Source organism: Atractosteus spatula, chromosome 1, assembly GCF_055471065.1.
Source record: "Atractosteus spatula isolate fAtrSpa1 chromosome 1, fAtrSpa1.hap1, whole genome shotgun sequence".
Lineage (NCBI taxonomy): Eukaryota > Metazoa > Chordata > Actinopteri > Semionotiformes > Lepisosteidae > Atractosteus > Atractosteus spatula.
The window spans coordinates 28,620,635-28,642,559 of record NC_142706.1 but is presented as its reverse complement, the minus strand read 5'-3'; the positions used below and the strand labels follow the sequence as shown (position 1 = coordinate 28,642,559).

General features: G+C 44.6%; 1 protein-coding gene across 1 annotated transcript in view; it reads right to left on the bottom strand.

The window, feature by feature from the left end:
* arap2 (ArfGAP with RhoGAP domain, ankyrin repeat and PH domain 2) overlaps window positions 1-21,925 on the bottom strand; it is a 247,624-nt gene that overhangs the window by 155,252 nt on the left and 70,447 nt on the right. The window contains 1 exon segment of the mRNA XM_088920360.1: window positions 8,893-9,022. Coding sequence (XP_088776486.1) covers window positions 8,893-9,022 — 130 coding nt within the window.

Genomic DNA, 21,925 nt, shown 5'->3' with positions numbered 1-21,925 from the left:
CCAGCAACTACACATAATCTAAAATACAATCCTTATTTCAGTATCTATGTAAACATATAGTCTGTTAACTTCATCATCTTCATCAAAAGTATGCCTAACCCCATTAGGAAGTGTTCTTGTTATAAGTGTATTCCTCAGCTTTCCCCAAATTATCTTCTTCTTGCCAACATCTCTAGTCTTTTATCCTGCAATAACTCAGCCAACACTTAAATCTCCAAAAGCTGCTTGTGTTAATTTCTTTAAATCACAAATATCATGTGTAAATACTGGCCATGTATGAATTTGACCTCGGAACGTTTGCCCAGCGTAGTTATAGTGGACATAAAAACTAGAGTTCGCTGGCATTATATCCTAGAAGACACAGACTGGCGCCAGACCGGTAAATGCTTGATGAACTAGGGATTGGACAGTTTCCAAGTGCTTGTACAATCGATGGAAATGTTCAAATAAATGTGCAAAAGAAATAAACAAAATAATCATTTATTTCTTTATCATATTGGCTAGCTAATGTCCTCTCTTTGCTAGTTAGTGGCTGTGTTTCTGCGTTGGGTAGCAACGGGTGACTGTTCTCAGGCGGAAGATGTAAACAGCTTAATTTTCGTGTTAAATAATTTTTAAAAATTAAAATTCATTCTATACAGCAATCACATATTTGGGTACCGTTTCATAAAACTTTCATGCTTAAAATGTTTAGGGAGAAATGGAAGACTGGTGTGTATTTTTTATTTAAACTATCAAGACCAACCATACACAGTACAGTTTATGTACATACAGTAATGTTTATGTTCCTAAATTAATATCGTTTATGACCTTCAGATGCGTTATGCTCCTCTTCTTTTTATGCTCAGCTACTAAAATTTCCCTTTAGTGGTAAAATTCCATATAAATATTCAAAACTAAGCGGATTGAAATGTGCACAGTAAAGACATTAAATGATTAAATCTTTTCACTACCAACCAATGCACCACGAGTGCCCCTGTCGGTCATTTTGGCCAGCCAATCACTTACCGCGGTGCCATGCGGTGCCCTACGGTGCCTTGCGGGTTGGTTACTGTACCGCAGGTTTTTACCGCTCATTTTGAATGGCTGCATCTGTACATTCCCATGCGCCGCTGAGTAGGAAGTGCAATGAGAGGTGTGTTCCACTGTCACATACTACCCCCTCAGCTTGGAGTGGATCCCCTAAGCGTCCAATTGATGTTGTCGGGAGAGGTCATCCGCGTTTCGTTGGGCAATCCCCGCCGGGTGTTGTACCAAGAATTTATAAGGTTGTAGGGCAAGGAACCACCTGGTCACCTGGGCATTTTTCTCTTTATTAGACTTCATCCAGGTGAGCGGTGCATGATCCGTAACGAGGATGAATTCCCTGCCCAACAGGTAATACCTTAGCGTTTCGATTGCCCACTTGACCGCCGGACACTCCTTCTCCACGACAGCATATTTTTGCTTCCAGGGCAGTAGCTTTTTGCTCAAGTATAGGACGGGATGTTCTTCGCCATTAAATTCCTGAGATAGGACTGCCCCTATGCCCTTTTCCCTTTTTTTCCCTCTTTGTGAAATCGGTCAGGGGTGCAGCCCTCTTGGAGAGGTTGGGAATAAACTGTCCATAATAATTTAAAAGCTTTGATTTTGGTAACGGCCAGTCCCAGATGGCCTCTATTTTGTCTAACTGATGCTGGATTTTTCCCTCTCCCACAATGTATCCGAGGTATTTGGTGGATGCGAACCCAAACCGGCTTTTCTTTGGGTTAATATGCAGACCCGCCTCTTCCAGTGAAGAGAGGATAGCCTGGCAATGTTCCAAATGTGCTGGCCAAGATTCACTGAAAATAACCAGGTCGTCCAGGTAGGCGGCCGCATAATGGAGATGGGGTCTTAGAAGCCAGTCCATTAGGCATTGAAAGGTGGCGGGGGCTCCATGGAGTCCGCAGGGCAGCACTTTGTACTGGTAAAGCCCCAAAGGAGTCAAAAAAGTGGTCTTTGGCTATGTCGGGCTGGACAGAGGGATTTGCCAATAACCTTTTGTAAGGTCTAAGGTGGTAATAAATTTGGCCTTGACCAGCTTCTCCAGGAGCTCATCTACCCGGGGCATCGGGTAGGCATCAAAACGGGAGACGTCATTGAGTTTCCTGAAGTCATTGCAGAAGCACCAGGATCCATCAGCCTTTGGGATGAGCACAATGGGGCTGGACCAGGGGCTGTGGCTTTCCTTGATGACGTCCAGCTCCAACACCCTCTGGACTTCTTTTCGGATCTCCTCACGTTTCGCTTCGGGTACCCGGTAAGGGGGCACCCATACAACAACTCCAGGAGATGCTGTACCAACTGTGTCCACCCTGGCAGATCTGAAAAGAGGTGACGGTTCCGGTGCAGGTGCGTCTGGGATTCCTTGACCTGTGGGGGGGAGAGGTTTGGAGAGAGAGTAATTATATCCAAGGAGGAGGAGGTAGAGTCGCTGGACAGCAATGCAGGGACTGTCTCTTCCGCAGGGGGTTCTCTCCAAGGTTTCAGGGTGTTCACGTGGTATATCTTTTCCTTTTTTCGGTGGTCCGGATGGTATACCTTGTATGTGACTGGCCCTGTCCGTTCGTGGATTTTGTAGGGTCCCTACCATCTCGCGTAAAGCTTGCACTCTGGTGAGGGCAGTAGCAGCATTACGCGATCCCCAGGGCGAAAGATCCTCTGCCGCGCTGAGTGATCATAATATTTCTTTTGTCTGCCTTGCGCTTGCTGTAGGTGTTCCCCCACTAGTGGCTTCAGCTGTGCAAGCCTTTCCTGAAGGGAATGGACATAGTCGAGCACATTGTGGGAGGGCAAGCGCTGCGACTCCCAAACCTCACTGTCGACATCTAAGATTCCTCGGGGTTGTCTCCCATATAATAACTCGAAGGGGGAGAACCCTGTGGAGGCTTGAGGTACCTCTCAGATGGCAAACATCAAGAGAGGGAGGATTAAGTCCCAATCTTTCTTTCGGCTTGCGAGACCTTTTTCAACATCTGCTTCAGAGTTTTATTAAATCTCTCCACCAGCCCATCTGTTTGTGGATGCTGTACTGAAGTTCTCAGAAATTTTATGTTCAGGAGTTTAGCTATCTCCTGTATCAGGTGTGAAGTGAACGGAGTCCCTTGGACAGTTAATATTTCTTTCGGCAAGCTGAAACAGGTGAAGAGATTTACCATCTCTTTAGCTATGCTGGTGCTGACGACCCTACGTAGTGGTATCACCTCCAGATACCTGGAAGTGTAATCCACAATCACGAGGATATATTTGTGTCCCCGGGCGGATTTAGGAAGGGGACCAACTATATCCATGGTGATGCGAATGAAGGGCTCGTCAATGACCGGGAGGGGCTGTAATGGTGCTCGGAACTGCGGTTTCGGGGCGCTTAGCTGACAGTCAGGGCAAGATGTACAAAAGTGCCTGATGTCAGCGTATACTCCTGGCCAGAAGAACCTTTTCAGGACTCACTCCCAGGTTTTTTCTAAGCCCAGGTGTGCACCAGGTGGAGGCGTTGTTTCGAGGGAACCAGAAGACGCTCCTGATTGGGACCATTATATTGGTACACCAGGTCATTCTTTATAATAAAAGACTGGTTGTCTTTTCCATTCAATCGCCTGGGCTCGGGCATGGGCCAGGGTAGGGTCCTCGGCTTGGTCTCGGGGGAGGTCTGCGGTGAGGATGCCCATCTCCCAGTTGTCAAGGGGGTCCGTAGATGGCCCCATTTGCTTAGATCTGGGGGGCAAAGACGGCGAGGCAGATGCACTAGTATTAGTTTGGGTAACGCCACCTTTCCTTTTGCACTTCCCCAGGGCACAAATGCCTACATCTGGCTTGGAGTTTCAGTTTCTTTGCCGAGTCACAGTTCGATTTAGAGCTGTTTCAAGAGTAGAGCTCACTGAACAGGGGAAAATTCCTTCCGAGAATCAGGTGATGTGGCAGCCCCTGTACTACAGCAGCTGTGATCACTACCATGCGCCCTCTAAAATGAAACCGTAGGCAGGCTACCGGGTGTTCTTGTTGCTCCCCATGAATGCAGCCGACAGTGATCTCATGATGTTTTTCGACCTGGTGTGGTTGGACTACATCAGGAGTGACCAAACAGAGAGTGCTTGACGAGGGCTAGGAAGGGCTGTCCATTTAATAGGATGGGTTCTACCGGAGGATGCGTATGTGTCGTCCCTTTATGCCAGTTACGGGAGTAGTGGACGATGTTGCAGTCCATTTTTATATCTTCAGCAAGATACTGATCAGACTCGTGTCCCTCTATTGCACCTCGGGTACAGCGAGATGACCCCTGAATTCTCCTGGTGGTCCGGTCCGCAGGGGTTGAGTGCAACTTGAACTTGGGGTGGACCCCCCGGTAGGTTTCTGATGTCTTCCCCTCCTGCTGTGTACCTGCGCTGGTGGCGTCCTCATCCCGCCCTGCATGGTAGGCTGCGGCCAGGTGTTTCTCTAGGGTGGCCATGAAATTGTCCACTGTCTGTGGGTCATGCTGTGCCACTGAACGTCACAGCTCGGGGGGCAATTGCTGCAGGTACGCGTCTAGGACAACCCGCTCGACTATTTGACCAGGGTATCTGGCTCGAGCCATTTTTTGGCCAGATATATCAAGTCGTACATCTGAAAGGGGGCGGAGACCCGGGGGTCATAGTGCCACTGATGGAGCCGCTGGGCTCTGACGCGAGTCATGACCCCTTCCTGGGTGAGGATTTCTGCCTTCAGGCAGGTATAGTCCAAGGCAGACGTGCTGTCCAGATCGTAATGTGCCTTCTGGGCCTCGCCACAAAGAAAGGGAGCCATGATGCTGGCCCATAGGTTGCGGTCCCATTGCAGGCGCTCCACCATCCACTCGAAGGCTCTCAAGTAAGCCTCCACATTGTCTTCAGGCGTCATCTTCTTCAGGACATGACTGGGCTGGACCTGAGCCGGTGCCAGTGATGCGGGCATGGGTGAGGTGGGTGAAATCTGAATTCACTCTCACATCTGTCGGCACAGATCCTGTAAAGCAGTTACTTGGTCTTGTAAATATCTGGTCTGAGCAGAAGCTGACTACTGGATGGTGGAGATCTGAGTCTGGAGGGTGCCCTGAGCTTGTTGCTCTAACTCGTTGGTTTCCCGTTGTACCGTTACAGAGGCAGTGAGGGCTCAGATTGCCTCTTCCATTAGGGTCAGGTGATCAGCCATGACGACCACAAAAACAGGCAGCCCCACGTTGGGTGCCAAGTGTGATAGAGTCAGTAGAGTTAGGAGGCTGCCTGAGCACCGGCAGAGCGCATGTTGTCTTCTGTGCGGTGTGCCGGTGTGTAGTCGTCTGCAGAGGTTGCAGTTCTCTGGAACAGGAGAGAAATCTTTCTCTAACCAGAGAAAGTAGTTTGTGTCGCCGGTGAGGGGAACACATTCGGTCCTACCGTGAATGCCGTCTGTGGGCGCGTGGGGATCTTAAATCCCAGTGCTGATTAGCATCAGGTGTGGAAGCTGTACATTCCCATGCGCCACTGAGTAGGAAGTACAGTGGGAGGTGTGTTCCACTGTCACAATACAAATGTCTATAAATTAGTAATACTATTTTTTTTTCTCAAAATAGCATCCCATGCACCAGCTCTTATCACAGGTTTGACACTGGACACTTCCCTGCTCTTTGCCCTTCACTCACAGACTCAGGAACACTGAGTATGAACTCGCACAAAGGTCCCTCATGGGTACTAGCAGTGGAAATCTAATTCCTGGTCATTCCCATTTGTACAGAACCACTTTAATGCCTTCCTTATCTTATCAGTGGCCTGACAAAGCAATGACATCAAACCAGTCTGCTACTGGTTTTGATCTCCTGGCTCCCTAGTATATCAAAGCATATTATGCTATTGCAGTACTCTGCAGTGTAACTTGCCTTAGCAGCTATGCAGGTGGTGCTTCCACCCTGCACCACCCTGCACCACCAGGCTGCATCAGACATATACCAGAAATAACAAGGACATAGAAGACATGTTTTGCAGTGTCTTTACTCCAGCAGCAGACATCCAATTACTTTTGGTGCTTTCACAATACACAGATGAAGGAATGGAAATGTATCTATACATTAATAAAGTAATACTACATTGCTAGAAGTAAACATAGGTTGATTTTGCAGAAGTTTGTCTGGTATTCTTTGCACATATTATGCTAAATTAAGATAAGGGTGTCAGACAGATTGTCTGACATAAACTGTCTGTAAGCCAGTTTAAGATGAAGTGACCTAGAGCTTTTTGATCAAAAAGAAATACACATTTATCAAAGGTCGCTTCAAGGTCTTCTTGGGGTGGTAGCTTAGCAACTAACAAGAGTTTTAAAATTAGGTATAGATTTACGCCTTTTAAGGGGTTTTTGCTTTTCAATGTTGGTTATACTGTATTACTGTATGTCATCTGTGCATACATATACTTTGAAAACTGCCTGCTTTTCAGAGATGCTTTTCTCTTTTCATTTGTAGTTTGAGAGACAAAAAAAGCTTCTTTAGACATCAAAATAAACTCTTTCTTCTGACAAGTAATAGGTTTATTCCATGCTGAAAAAAAGAAGAAAGAAACACAACATTTCGGCCGTGGAGCTCTGTGGAAGAAGGCTCCACAGCCAAAACTTTTTGTTTTCTTTCTTCTTTTTTTCAGCATGGAATAAACCTATTACTTGTTCCTTTGCAGCCTACGCATGCTGACGCAGCTACCCACCTAAACTCTTTCTTCTGACTATCTTTTCACCTGAATTTCATCAGAGTTATAGTCTGATTGTGTTTTCTCCTCAAAAGGAACCTTTCTTTACTGAAGTCTTCACAGGCATTCATCAGAGTTCCTGGCTCTGCAGTGTCTTTACTGCCATAGCAGACACCCACCAATCACTTTCAGTGCTTTCACAGAACAGACATACAGTACATAACAGCTGCCAGAGCAGCTGGCCTTCAGCCAGTCTGCTCTTTGACCTTTCTTTACACTTGAGCTTTGCTCCACAACCACTGTTGCAGCTTCCAGTGCACCATGCACTCAGCCAGCCTGCCCATTGACATTGCATTACAACAGCTGCCAATGTTTCTGGTGCCACCAGTCTGCAATATTACATCAGAAAACAATAAACTTGGAGCTACTTCACTCACATAACCAAAACAAGCAGTGTTTTCCACAAAGTGTGGCATGCAATCACACAGGAAGACAGACATGCAGCTCAACAGACAGCAGGTTCCACAGCTTTGTTCCTTTGGCATGAGAACAGGCTGGGTTTAACGTCTCACAGTATAACTAACACTCCCAATATCCTCCAGAATTGTCCCTTTTACTCTAGTCCCTTATGGGAAAGGATAGTAAACTAGCTTCCTAGCTTCCCAAATCACACTACTACACACTCAGCATCAGCCTTGCTGAATACCAGCTCTTTCCCACTCATACACAGCAGCCAGCCTTGAAGAATATTGGCTATATATTGGCATAATTCACATTTCTGTGTTCTTTTTTAATACAAAATTAAGCTTGCAGCATAGTGCTACAGGATCCCAATTCTCAAATCAAATGTTCTTCTTTCCAAATCTTGAATGTTCAGACCAACCAATTTTTTGGTGAAAGAAGTTAAATGCATCATTTGGAATTCTAGAAAATGGGAGGGAATAATCATTCACTGTATGTACAGAGAAATTGAGTAAAAGATGCAACAAGTCAGACTTGTGTCAGTAGTTTTGACACACTGTAGTCACTTATTACATCTGTGCCCAGTTTAAGACAGTCAACAAAAATAAAATGCCAACATATTCATATTGTGATACCTACCTGTACAAAAACAAGAAATTGCTTCCAGTAAAGTTGAGTAGTGTTGTGTATAATGTTTCAAGAACATTTCATCATACTTTTTTTCCACTGAAAAGTCTACTTCTGCCATTACATAAATCAGGTTAATTGCATATCTAATTTGCAATATCTAAATGTATTTCCTGTTTATTTTCTTTTTACCTCAACTTTAATAAAAATGTGATTATAACTAAGAATGTGTGTGTACAAGTGTGTTTTTTTTTTCAGGAGTAAGCACTGAAACTACCTTTGTAATAGGAAATAGTACGAAATAGTTACTATTTACACCTCAATAAGGTTCTGTGACAAATATGCTTATTAAAGAAAAAAGTTTCCAGGACAGGGAGAAAAAGAAAATAAATCTCCCTAGTGTTTAGAAACACTACTGGGAAATTGAAGAAGAGGGGGCTACAGCTGAAAGGATCATTCAAACATCTAGGTATCCTGTGAAAGTTGTGGTTTCCCCAGGGTATAATACAAAATGGCTTGATGTGATTAATTACCACAGAACCAGAGAAATACTCCAGCTGTTTTGAAAAAAGCAAATTACGCAAATAAAGGTTTCAGCACTTCTCTTCTAGTGCCACCCTGTGGCTGAAATTTACATTAGTCATTACACTAGTGTAGTGATATGACCCCATGAAGACAAGCTCATTTAAACATGCTGCATATTAATTGTCATTTTGATTTCCTAAATGGACTGGTGACTCAGTTAGATGACAAAAGGTTTGTCTTCGATATGTACAAAATAGCATCTGGAAGGGTGTGAATCAAGCATTTTTCAAAGTAATGAATCAGATCATTTTGCACTCTTACAAAAACACCAATATATTGAAATGCTGAAGAAATTATCAGTATTTTGTGTTTGTATAATGATTGCACATTTTTTGCTTTTAATCTAGAATAAAATCTGATATGCAACTTTACCTGTGCCACTGTACAACAGTTTCTTTGAAAATACATATTTTAATATTTAATAAGTATTAGCTCTGCCATTGTGTGTATGCTATTTGGAAACTATTCTTAAAAATTACAAAGAATTAGTTAAAAATTTTAGATAACAACCATTGTAATTCATTGTAGAACTCACCTTCTTTCATTTTTTTCTCACTGTATGCTTTTGTGGTATTAACAGCTTTATGAAGAAAACCATACATGAAAGAAGAAGCGTTGTGGCAGAATCTCCTATCATATACAGGGTCCAGTTTAGGGAAATCTGTCAAAAAATTAATTTTTTTACATCACTTTCCAGTTTGTACAGTGCTTTATAATTAGCATTACTTTTCTGACAAAGGAATCAAACAGTCTGAGCCTAATTTTAATGAATAGGTGTCAGACACACCTGATGCAAGCACTGATTCAATAGTTGTGGCCAGTGATAAATTAATATTAAAAATATAAATATGAAATTAAACAGTTAGCTCCCACTGGCAACATTCTGTTGTCATTTACAAAATATTGAAGCAAAAGTATAGTAGTTTTGAAACAAAAAGAGAATATAACTGCTGCACATGTTGAAAAAAGCACAAAATGTAATTTCAGGCACACAGTCAATATACTTATGTAAGTGACTTTCATGGGAAAATTCCCTTAAAGTGTGTTTAGAATTAATACATTTGCTAAAATAATTTGAAATACTATTTGCAGCACATATCTAAAAATGTTTCCTTATATCTATTTTCTAACTCACATTATCCAATAAAGGGTTGTAGGGGAGCCAGAGTCTAACCCAATGGAAACAGGCTACATACACCCAGGACAGGACAGGAGTCCATTGCAGTGCATACTAGAAATGTTTATACTGATTTAGTAATGTTTTAAATATAAAGATTATTTTAGCACATGATAAATATGGCATATTATATAATGTGTGCTCCATTTTATTAATCATTTTTCTTTAAGGGGAAATGTAAAACTTAAAAAAACATTAAAATAAACATTTACTATCTATAAAATCCGGGGATAAATTGCTTACACTTATATAGTGCTTTTTTTTCTGGACACTCCACTCAAAGCATTTTACAGATAATGGAGACTCTCCTCCACCACCACCAATGTGCAGCATCCATCTGGATAGCCATAGAGCGCCAGAACACTCACCATACATCAGTTATCAGTGGGGAGGAGAACAGAGTGATGAAGCCAATTCATAGATGGGGGATTACTAGGAGGCCATGATTGGTAAAGGCCAATGGGAAATTTGGCCAGGACACCGGTGTAACACCCCTACTCTTTTCAAGAAACATCCTGGGATTTTTAATAACCACAGAGAGTCAGGACCTCAGTTTTACATCTCATCCAAAGGACAGTGCCTATTTTACAGTATAGTGCCCCCGTCACTATACTGGGGCATTAAGACCCACACAGACACAGACACAGGGTGAGTGCCCCTACTGGCCCCACTAACACCAATTCCAACAGCAACCTTAGTTTTTTTTTCAGGAGGTCTTCCATCCATGTACTGACCAGGCTTATACCTGCTTAGCTTCAGTGGGCAGCCAGTTGTGAGCTGCAGCATGATATGGCTATACTAATTTGTTTATGTGTATACAGATCCAGCCATTTCGAATGTGCAAGGGATGATGCAGTATTTTGCAGTCCAGCGGCTGCGCGAAACTGTGGAGAATTGCGGTAGACCACAGTAGTTTAGAAATTTTCAGTTATGTGAGTGCGCTACTTTGTAAAACCGCCAGGTGGAGCTGTGAAAGTGGATCACGGAGTGTGGAGCACTCGGGCTGTCACCAGAAAACGCCCGGTTTCGAATCCCGCTCAATACTGAGGAACGATCTTTTTCCAATTACAGAATTTAAATTGTACGCTGGTTAGACTTTTATTAATTTTAAACTGTTATTATACTGGAGCTTGTGAACGTGATGTGCCTCTTTCTTTCTTTTTTTGTGCCACTAGCTAACACACCAGCTAATACACAGAAGCAAACTGAATATAAAATGTACTTGCAAGAATAGCGATTACAAACATAAAAAAACATACTTGCTTTATACTGTTATACTGTACAGTGTATTAAAACACTCTATGGTCACGACGCTACCCACTAAACCTCTTTCCCAGAATTTTACGGGGGCAAGGTCAAGTAGCTGATTCACAGCTGGATACAATTTTATATTGCAAAAATTCAGATATTTGTCAACATATTTACTAAAACTAATTTCAATGTACGCCCCAGTGCTCACTCAATGTTCACACTCCCAGTAAAATAAAAAACCCTTTTTTCCGCATTGTCACCTCACACCAGGGGGGAAGGAAAAGTGCCCATGGTAATTTGTTTCACTGAAGGACTAAGCTGATTAAAACTCATTCAAAGGGTGTGGTGAGTTAACAAAATCTCTGCTGAACAGAGCCATTTGTAAGGTGACATTCTACTCAATTAAATAATGCTACAGTACAGACAGATTTTAAATTATTCAAGCAAAATTAGCCTCAGGGACTCATTATAGTATTGTAGCAAATACGGTTCATGCAGGAAAATCAAAATACCTCCCCCCCTTCCCTGCCGGGTCTCACCTCCCATTGTTCCAAAGCCATATGGACTATTTTTATATATTTGGCCATGTAAGTGTAGTATCCTCTCACGTGGCACCAGTAATGTAGGGGTTTGGGCATTTACTGGGACAATTATTAATTGTAGCAGTAAGTCACAAAATGATCCTTTTCATGGTCTTAGAATCCAGCCTTGCGGGATAATTCAAACAATGCACACACACTGGTACTAATACACAATACATTTATTAATACATAAAATGTGCATATAAACATAACAGATCTTATCGTGAGGGTTAGCAGAATACAAAAGGTATATATTCATTCAGTCCCAAAGAGTTACACATACCAAGAGGACATACGTTCAGTATATCATTCATTTAGACCATTTCGTAAATGAACTTGGTTACAACTTCTACAGTAGATACTCAAAACAAGTACATAACTCTTATGAATTAAATTGATATCAACTGGTTGGGATAACAATTGAATTATTGAGCTGTAATGCAGAATGTTGAATACTCATCCAATCTCTGGGGTTTCAGATCTCCTGCAGGCACAAAGAAACAGTTGCAGGCTTGTTCCTGTCCAATCCGCACTCTCTGGCTCGGTGCTAGGCTGTGCTCTGTGCGGCTTGCGACGTGGGAGAGAGATCCCTGCTGATCTGCGCTGCTGATGCTCACTGAAGACTCGCTAGTTAGTGCTGGCTGAAACTAGCAAAGTTGTGCACAGGAGAAAACTGACTGCGGGTCCCAGCAGATCAGGAAGAAGATCAGTTTGTTCCTGATAAAAAGCTATTTCTGAATACTGATTCAGCTGTCTACAGTTCCGACCTGTTCACGAGGCTTGCTGCTGATGCTAACCTCGGGTGGGTCCTCTGGTTAGCGCTGGCAACCTCTGCTCTCAACTCTTAGAACAAAAGAAAGTCCTGCACTCGGACACCCTGGCCGTTACGTGGTGATCCGGGCTGAGTCGGAAGATATTCAGGAGGTGCGCTGCGAGAATGTCCTGCCCTTGGGAACCTTTCTGCTCCTGGGCACCGTCCTGCAGACAGAGGGGCTCTGTGTTGCCTGTTTTAGCTGGAGGGACTGCAGGTCGTTCATTGCTTGAAAGTTTCATGGGCATCAGAGACCCACGTAGGTTACACGGCCCTACCAGTTCCTGATTGGCTGATCTAGGTGGATGATGACTAACCATGCTCTCTGACCTTAGGGTTGTAAACCACTTGAGATGAAGCTCTCCCTTGGAATCTGGCAGACTTTTAGGCACCAGAAATGAACATTTGTCAAGGTGGTTGATGTATCTTAGCTTTGGGGAGCTGTTCCTTATCAGGACACCCCATCAGCTAGAACAACACTTTTAAATGTGAACCAAATGGAATGGCCTCTCTTCATCCCAGTACCACTGAGATGAAGGACAGAAAGACTGGCAAGGGAACAGAAAACTTAATTCCTGTATTTTAATGAGCCTTGCCGCTACATATCCCCCCTTTTTGAAGGTCACGAGGTCCTGAGACGTTGTTGTTTTCAAACCAAAACAGTTTAAGTGATGTCCTTTGTCATTAGAACATTAACCTTAAATGTCCACATTACTCCTCGAGAATTCATACCGAAACCAGCATTGGATACAAACATGATGAATAACATCTGGAGTATGTATAAACAAGGTAGGAGACATCATCTCAGTCTAGACATTACACATCAGGAAGTTCACTGTCAATATCTGATACCTCTGTAGTAGGCAGATATTTGGGAAGAAGTCACTTCCTTTCTTTGACATACTACCTTTGACTCATTTATGCTACCCGGAGTACATCCTGAATGAGAGTAAAGCATTCAGAGTACCCTGCCAGTCATGATCCAGCTACCCAGTAGTAGTGTTATAATAACACCGGTTCCTGTTCCCAGCCCCCCTGATGAACCACAACACCTGTGTTGGGCACCTGTCAGGGTGGTTTGGAGGTTTGTTTCATTAAAAGCAAACTAACTACCTGTACCTCTTCAGGGCTTACTGTTTCTTGGATTTCTATCCAATTCAATAGTGTGGCACCTGAAGGCATCCACGACATCAAGTTTGGTCTAATATTGTTTGGTTCTAGACAGTACAGTGTTAAGTTACCATGCTGCGCTATGGCCTCCTCGGGAACTTGCAGGAAATCTGTTTGATTAGACAGCTGCATTGTGGTAGCTGTATCATGCCTGTCACAAGTCATAGTGACAGTTAAATGTGGTGTGCTGACTAGCCATTTACTTCCTACCTGCTCTCCATGGGGTTCATTAACCTTCCTCTGCCCATTGGTAGCTTTACACCCTTCATTGGTGGATCAGTTAGACACAGCCAATGGATAGCTTTGACAGCCATACCCATCTCAAGATTTGGAACCAAATTCAATCTTGGATCGCCTTCTGGGTGAGCTACAAGCGATGGGGTGGTTAACGTCACATGCTCATGCTACTGAGAAGAGTGGAATCAAGTGGGTTGGGAATTGTGCCATGGCTAGACTGGCTACAGTGGCACCAAGCTCCCTTAACAGGTCTTGTGTCAACATTCTAGCTTGTTGCACACAAGCGTAAACTCACTGTATAACACCGACAATCAAGTCCACTGGTTGGGGAAGAAGATTTAACCCTGTTGCATAGGAAGTTGCCTGTAGGGTTTTCCCTAGGCTTTTCAACTTTTGCTGCTGTTGATACAGTCTGTCACTACCCTCTGGCATCTCTGACACCTGCCTTCTTGGGGCAGTCAGGGTGAGAGTGCCAGTAACAAACAAACCTACCAAAAATAGCAAATGCACAACAGTGGCAGCAGCAATCAGTCCTCCCAAAAGTATTTTAGGGTGGCTGATCCCAGTCATCTCCTTCTGAGTGACTGTCGCCTTCCTAAGCTGGTGCAGCATGTACATGGTGTCTTTTTCAGTATGCCATGTGGCATCCTGGGCAGCAACATCCTGGAAATCTGGGAAGATCTGACGCAGCTGCTGATGCTGCTCCTCCGTTTCCCGGGCATCTGCTTTTTCGATTTGTTCATGCCTGTGCTCTAGGAACCCTGCTGGGGGTGGTGCAGCGGTGTAGCATGCCGGACCCTCGGCTGAGTGGTCATCCGGAGCACCTGAGTGATCTGGGACTGTTACCCCATTCTCACTGTTCAGGTCCACCCTGCACACTTTCTGATTGAGGAATCCCTCTATCGGCATGTTTACAGTCTTTGGCTGGGTGTGGGTATAGGACACCTGCTAGCTCACCCCTTCCCTCTCTTGGGGTTCAGGGAGCTGCCCCAGCACTGGGATAGCTAGTTCACAGTCTTTGAACTCACTATCACCTACCAGTGCGGGCGGGGATTCTGACACCCCCATTTGCCGTGTTCTGCACTAACAGGTGGATGGCTTGACCATCCAGCTCCAGTCTGGCTGAACCACTGTTGGTCAGACTCAGACTGACAAACTGAGCTGGTGGCTGTGAGAAAACCGGCTCAGCTTTCATTCCCTGTCCCTTCAGTCTCTTTGGGGACTGGGTGTTTTGGAAACCCTGCCGTTGAGGCAGGAACAATCAGGTCAATCTCACTCACTACCTGGTAGTTGTGAGAAATAATGTTACCTGACTGCAGGTTCCCTGGGTCACAGCAGAGGGAATTGACATCTGGGATCACGTGTGTCCACAGCACAGTAGTTCCAGTGTCCAGCTGGGCTCTCTGTCTAACCTGTGGATGTTGCACCAGGGGCACCTGGCGGTGGCCCTGTGACAGCTGCTCAAGCAGATCCTAATGGTGAGGGCTACATCACCAACCTGCTCTCCTGCCATCTGGATCCCTTCCACCACTGTGGGGTGGTGGTCCTGACCCCTCTTGGGTGCCAGGGTGCACAGGGAAAGCTCCTTTTCATCACCAGGTGGGGAGATCCGCTCCTCTTTAGGGATGTAAAAGGGGTGTGCTTTACCTGGTGGATCAGGCGGCTGCTCGGAACACCGCTCCTGTGGCATGGAGGCTGTTGGGACCTCGGCCAGGGCAAGACTACCCTGTATATCCGAGGAACAAGAAAATATTTTTATTTCTTGTCCAGAGGGAACAGAAGGAATCTCTGGATGGGCTTCTGTGTTCAGTGGGCACTGTGTGAGCACAGTCTGCCTCTTGGCCCCCCTTTCCTTCTGTACAGAAGGCTTAGGAGCCTTGACCTGTTTCTACACTTTGCCTACAAAGAGTCGCATGCCCTTTTCTTTTTCTACCTGTTTGAGATTGCTGTATGACATAAAACACCTTTCAACCTCAGTGTCAATCAGTGTCTCACTGTGTAAGACATCTCCCATGGCAGCCTTGAGGTAAAAGCTTCCTGCTTTTCCTCTCTGTTTTACTGCCTGCTTTGTGACTTCAGGGGTGGAGTCAGCACTCACTTGGGAGTGGCTGACCTCATCCAGGCAGGAACTCTTCCGCTCAGATAGACTGAGGGAGGAAGAGGGGGCGGATCTCCGCCTCCTCCTGTGGGGAGTATCAGCTCATTCACGCTTCCGGCAACATTGGGGAGTGGTTGTTCGTGTCCTAATAAAGCTTGTTCAAGCCTGGCCAAGCGGGAGGCTACTGAATCCTTTTGTTCAGCCTTTTCTAGCTCTTTCCCTCATCCGGTGTTCTCACAGCATTTAGGACGCTGGGTGCGGTCCTGTGTGCCTGCTTTGGAACGGCGCTTAGCTGGCTCAGGAGCTTGTGCTCCTTCGAGCAGGAGGGAATTAACCCTGCTGGCTCTAATGGCGAACGCAGTCGCTTTAACAGCTTTTTGCTCAGAGCGACTTTGGACATCATATTCCCAGGCTTTCTGCGCGAATCTCCTAATATCAGTTATTTTCATGGTCTGTGCATCTGTATGCATTAAGATCATCTTTCTGACTGACGGGTGGAGATTTGCAATGAATAAACCGTTGAAATTTGTGTTCTCTTCGCAACTCTCATCATTTCGCCCTGCAAAATAAGTTTGTCTAAGTCTCTCGTAATATTCGCGAGGGGACTCACCTCTCTCGTGCTTAACGTTAAGGGCGGCATCTACGGCGGCAGTCGGGTCAATAAACGCACTGTATTCTTGGATAAGTGCTTGACACAACTCATCAAAGTCATTACTGACTGCTTTTATCTGCCTAGCCATCCACTCGTGTACAGCTCTGCTGGATATTTTTTCTGACCAGAAACACTTTCTCCTGTTCTGTGGCATATAGCATGAACTGTAGGGTATACAGATGCAGCCATTCAAAATGCGCGGGCGATACCGCATTATTTTGCGGTACGCTGTACGCAGTCTACCGCAAGCTACCGGTAAATACCGCGAGTTACCGTAAATTCTCCTATAATACGACAAGCAAAATAATAGTATCCGGAATTTCCGCAAGGTGGAGCTAATAAAGCTCAACCTCTCATGTTTGAGCTGTGGCCATCAAAGTCTTTAACGAAGATATTACTAATAGTATTAATAATGAATGACCTTGGACAAGCTGTAAGTGTAAACTCAAAGTATTGCCCTGGTCAACATTCTTTTTTTCATTGACCGTCTTTGTAAAAGTAACACCACAGCATTTCGCAATCACGCATTTGTTTCCAATCATGCAAAGTACAGTGATTCACCATGCCTTTCACATGCTCATAAAAGAGATTGATTTAGGAACATAAACATATTACCGTATGCAAACTGTACTGTATACAGTATGTATATGTATATTTAATGTCTTAACTGTGCCCGTTTAAGTATTGAATATTCATATCTAATTTTACCACTGAAGGGAAATCTTAGTAGCTGAGCATAAAAAGAATAGGAGCATACTGCAACGCGTGTGAAGGCCATAAACGATATTAATTTTGGAACATAAACATACGGTATATGGCTGGTCTCGGTACTTTAAAGAAAACATACACGAAACATGGTTTCATTATGACCAGAATCGGTCTTGAGATATTTTTAACTTGATTTACAGTATTTGAGAGGTATGTCTTAACACCAATACTACAGTGCTTAAGTACTGCTCACGTATATGTTTCTAGGTTTATATTATGCATTTCATACGGTCAAATTACTTTTGAGCAACTAATAAGAAGCGCGAAACGGTATGCGTTTTAGTTTCGTTTTTGTGCTGGGACCCGTGGATTGATTAGAGATATCAAGTACATACAAGTCATTTTTTAAATGTTGTAGTTCGTCTTGAAAAAATGTTACGAGTACATCATCTATCAACAATTACACAGGTTCTGTTTCCATATTGCGGATTTTGGTTACGTAATATTATTTTCTAGATTTCACGTTGTGAATATATGATATGGGCAAACAGAGCCGCAGAGAAGTACATTATGGGTTGTTGTTTTTTTTTTGCAGTTTTATCTAGAACAAGCGATGCTTAAACCTTTGTCTGATTCTTGTGAAACTATCCACACGACAGTTACAGTACCTAGGAGTTGACTTCAGTGATGTCACTGATGGGATGTTTCTAAAAATCCATCCTCTGTAAAACGTCTTCTCTAGTTGTCCTGCATATGTATTCGCTAATGAAGCTGTGTGTTCTGAGCCTGGATCTCTACATTTCTGTATGAACCAGCTTAGAGGGCTAAAGACAGCTTGTGTTTAAATTGAGTGTAAGGCAATTTATGCTTCTAAAGTCATGGTCAGCATTTATTATTGTACTGTGCTGTAAACTTGTTCTGTGCCAAGTCACATTATTTTATAGCGTTTTTATAGCGTTATCAAATCCGGTGGCGCTGTGTGTTAGTTTCCTGACTCCCATGTCACATGGTCTGTGATTGAAACCTGTAATACCGGTTTAATTCGTCACAGCCAGCACTCCGGTTGTAAAGTAGAAGCAGGCGAGATTTCCAGTGAAAAACACCTCCCCCTTCTTCAGGTGTGAGGGTCTTCTGCTCAGAATGAAACGCTAAAATGTAATGTAGGCTCTGAATGGGTTCAATTATGATTTGGGCTTGATTAAGGTCGCTGCCTTTCATCTAACACCCTACTTGAATCCTTCTAAACTAAAAATCAGTGTTAGTGAGTTCTAAATAAAGAGGTATCCAGGTAACAGTGAAACGGGCGGACAGTCTGGGGAGATCGCCCGTTTTCCATGTAAATAGTTCCCTGGTTCCGCACCCCTTGGTGTTTCTCTCGCTCTCTCTCGGGTCACCTGATCATTAGCTCGAAAGATTTGAGTGCTTTGTGTATATTCTAATGGTAGTGGGGGCAGGGTGTGTGGGAACAGGTTTGGTTGAAATTGCATTGGAGATCTATGTTCTTCACACCTGAAACATTTTCTCTGAAAGCATTTTCTTCGCAGTTTAACCGATCTTGTTACAGCATGTTACAGTTTACTATTATTAACCATATTAATTTTAAGTGCTTAATGTAAAATCTTGTAAAAATATATTTTCATTGTTCAAATATACATTAAGTCTGACTATCATATAATAAGTTAAATACAAAACTAAAGAAAAAATAGGGTTAAATATAATTCAAAATATTTTGCTAACAATGTTAACTGTTTATGAATAATAAAATGTATTAACTAAGGAGTAGGATGGCACAGTTGTTAGTATGTTTTTTGTTTTGTTTCTTTTTCATAAATACAACAGTAGTACCTGATGTCTCAGTGGCTTACAAAATTAAATTATGCATGCAAACCTGTGAACTAGAAAGATAACTAAGATATCCATCCATTATATTCCATAATATCCATGAAATATATAGCGCTGAAATATGTGTGACGCAGTGGTGGCCTGACACGGTGAGGTGCCCTGGCAGCTGTATGATGCAGTGGTGGCCTGGCACGGTGAGGTGCGCTTGCAGCTATGTGACGCAGTGGTGGCCTGGCACGGTGAGGTGCACTGGCAGCTGTGTGATGCAGTGGTGGTCGGGTATGTAGAGGTGCACTGGCAGCTGTGTGTTGTGACGCAGTTGTGGCCTGGCACGGTGAGGTGCGCTGGCAGCTGTGTGATGCAGTGGTGGCCTGGCACGGTGAGGTGCGCTGACAGCTGTGTGGTGTGGCGCAGTGGTGGCCTGGCACGGTGAAGTGCGCTGGCAGCTGTGTGATGCAGTGGTGGCCGGGCACGGTGAGGTGCGCTGGCAGGTGGGTGATGCAGTGGTGGCCTGGCACCGTGAGGTGCGCTGGCAGCTGTGTGGTGTGACGCAGTGGTGGCCTGGCACGGTGAAGTGCGCTGGCAGCTGTGTGGTGTGACGCAGTGGTGGCCTGGCACGGTGAAGTGCGCTGGCAGCTGTGTGGTGTGACGCAGTGGTGGCCTGGCACGGTGAGGTGCGCTGGCAGCTGTGTGATGCAGTGGTGGCCTGGCACGGTGAGGTGCGCTGGCAGCTGTGTGGTGTGACGCAGTGGTGGAAATGTTCACCATGTTTCACCATGCTGAAAATGTTTGTACCAGACTTTTTAATTGAGGCCTGTTTAATTGTGTCTGAAGTCTGATGTTGTAAATTTTATTGTTAAAAAAATCCATGAAAATGTCACTACTAAAGTTAGCTGGTACTGTTGGTATTGTAAGTGGCAAGTAGAGCTCATATTTTAGATTTTGTGTAGTTGCTAGCGTTGAATTGTGTGTTGGATGCACATGAATATATTCATTATATGCCAGCGCACCTCACCGTGCCAGGCCACCACTGCGTCACAACACACAGCTGCCAGTGCACCTCTACATACCCGACCACCACTGCATCACACAGCTGCCAGCGCACCTCACCGTGCCAGGCCACCACTGCGTCACATAGCTGCAAGCGCACCTCACCGTGCCAGGCCACCACTGCATCATACAGCTGCCAGGGCCCCTCACCGTGTCAGGCCACCACTGCGTAACACCACATAGCTGCCAGCGCACCTCACCATGCCAGGCCATCACTGCGTCACACCACACAGCTGCCAGCGCATGTAACCGTGCCAGGCCACCACAGCGTCACACCACACAGCTGCCAGTGCACCTCACCGTACCAGGCCACCACTGCGTCACACCACACAGCTGCCAGCGCACTTCACCGTGCCAGGCCACCACTGCGTCACACCACACAGCTGCCAGCGCACCTCACCGTACCAGGCCACCACTGCGTCACACCACACAGCTGCCAGCGCACTTCACCGTGCCAGGCCACCACTGCGTCACACCACACAGCTGCCGGCGCACTTCACTGTGCCAGGCCACCACTGCGTCACACCACACAGCTGCCAGCGCACCTCACGGTGCCAGGCCACCACTGCATCACCCACCTGCCAGCGCACCTCACCGTGCACGGCCACCACTGCATCACACAGCTGCCAGCGCACTTCACCGTGCCAGGCCACAACTGCGCCACACCACACAGCTGTCAGCGCACCTCACCGTGCCAGGCCACCACTGCATCACACAGCTGCCAGCGCACCTCACCGTGCCAGGCCACCACTGCGTCACATAGCTGCAAGCGCACCTCACTGTGCCAGGCCACCACTGCATCATACAGCTGCCAGGGCACCTCACCGTGTCAGGCCACCACTGCGTAACACCACATAGCTGCCAGCGCACCTCACCATGCCAGGCCATCACTGAGTCAGAGATTAAATAAAACCTCACTCGCACCAAACAAATTTATATTTCTAAATATCACAACATGATCGAATTTAAGTCATTTTAATAACAATGAATAGTCACCTAGGCGTTACAATATAAACATTTATATTGATTTAAATAACGTTTTGATTTAAATCGCAAATGCGGGTTTAAATATATGTGTTTTTTGATTCACAATCAGACAAATGCAACATAAATTGATATCTTTGTCTTCTAAGTATCTTAATAAACTTTCAGCATAGCTTTCTCCCCGTTTAGATTTATTTTGGGATCAAACGTGGAAAGATTAGATTGTAATCGTTTTTATTTTTTAAATACATTTTAGAAAAGTGTAATCTATACTAAAAAGCTGTACACCACCTGCTATAAAGATACATATTGTAATACTTTCGGGTTCGGATAGGACAGACACAAGAACTCAGACTTGCGGAGTTAAAGCAAGTTAAAGCCTTGATTTTATATATCACCTTTAAAAGTGGCATCTCAAAGCAAAGTAAATACCCAACACTGATTGTACCCATCTGTCATGCTAATAAAGCAGCTTGAATTGAATTGAGGGGGGGGGGGGGGGGTATATTTGCTTTGTGTATAAAGTACATTGTGAATGTTTTCACAGCCTTCACTTTGTCGTTTTTATGCCATTTTTTGACCACGCACGAATATTCCTATGTCCGTATCTTCGCAAGGGAATCAGTGCGAATTTTAATACTAATTAAGTGACCGCGGGCACTTTCCACCCCCTCTACATTATCAGAGTAGAACAGACTAACCTTCTAATGAAAGACGGTCCACCCCCCACGGACAGGAAAAGTGCCCACAGGCACTTAAACTTAATATGGTCAGTAACAGTAAACAGTAACATGGTCAGAAGGAGCACGTACAAACGTTTCCGAAATAACCACATGTAAGACTCTGATGTTAAAATGTTTAGGGAGAAAGTGGAATACTGGTGTGTATTTTTTCTTTAAACTACCAATACCAGCCATATACAGTCTGTAACGTAGGGATTTCTATATGTCTTTATTTAGTGGTTACATTAGTGACAAAGGCTAAACTTTTAGCTTCAGTAACGTGTA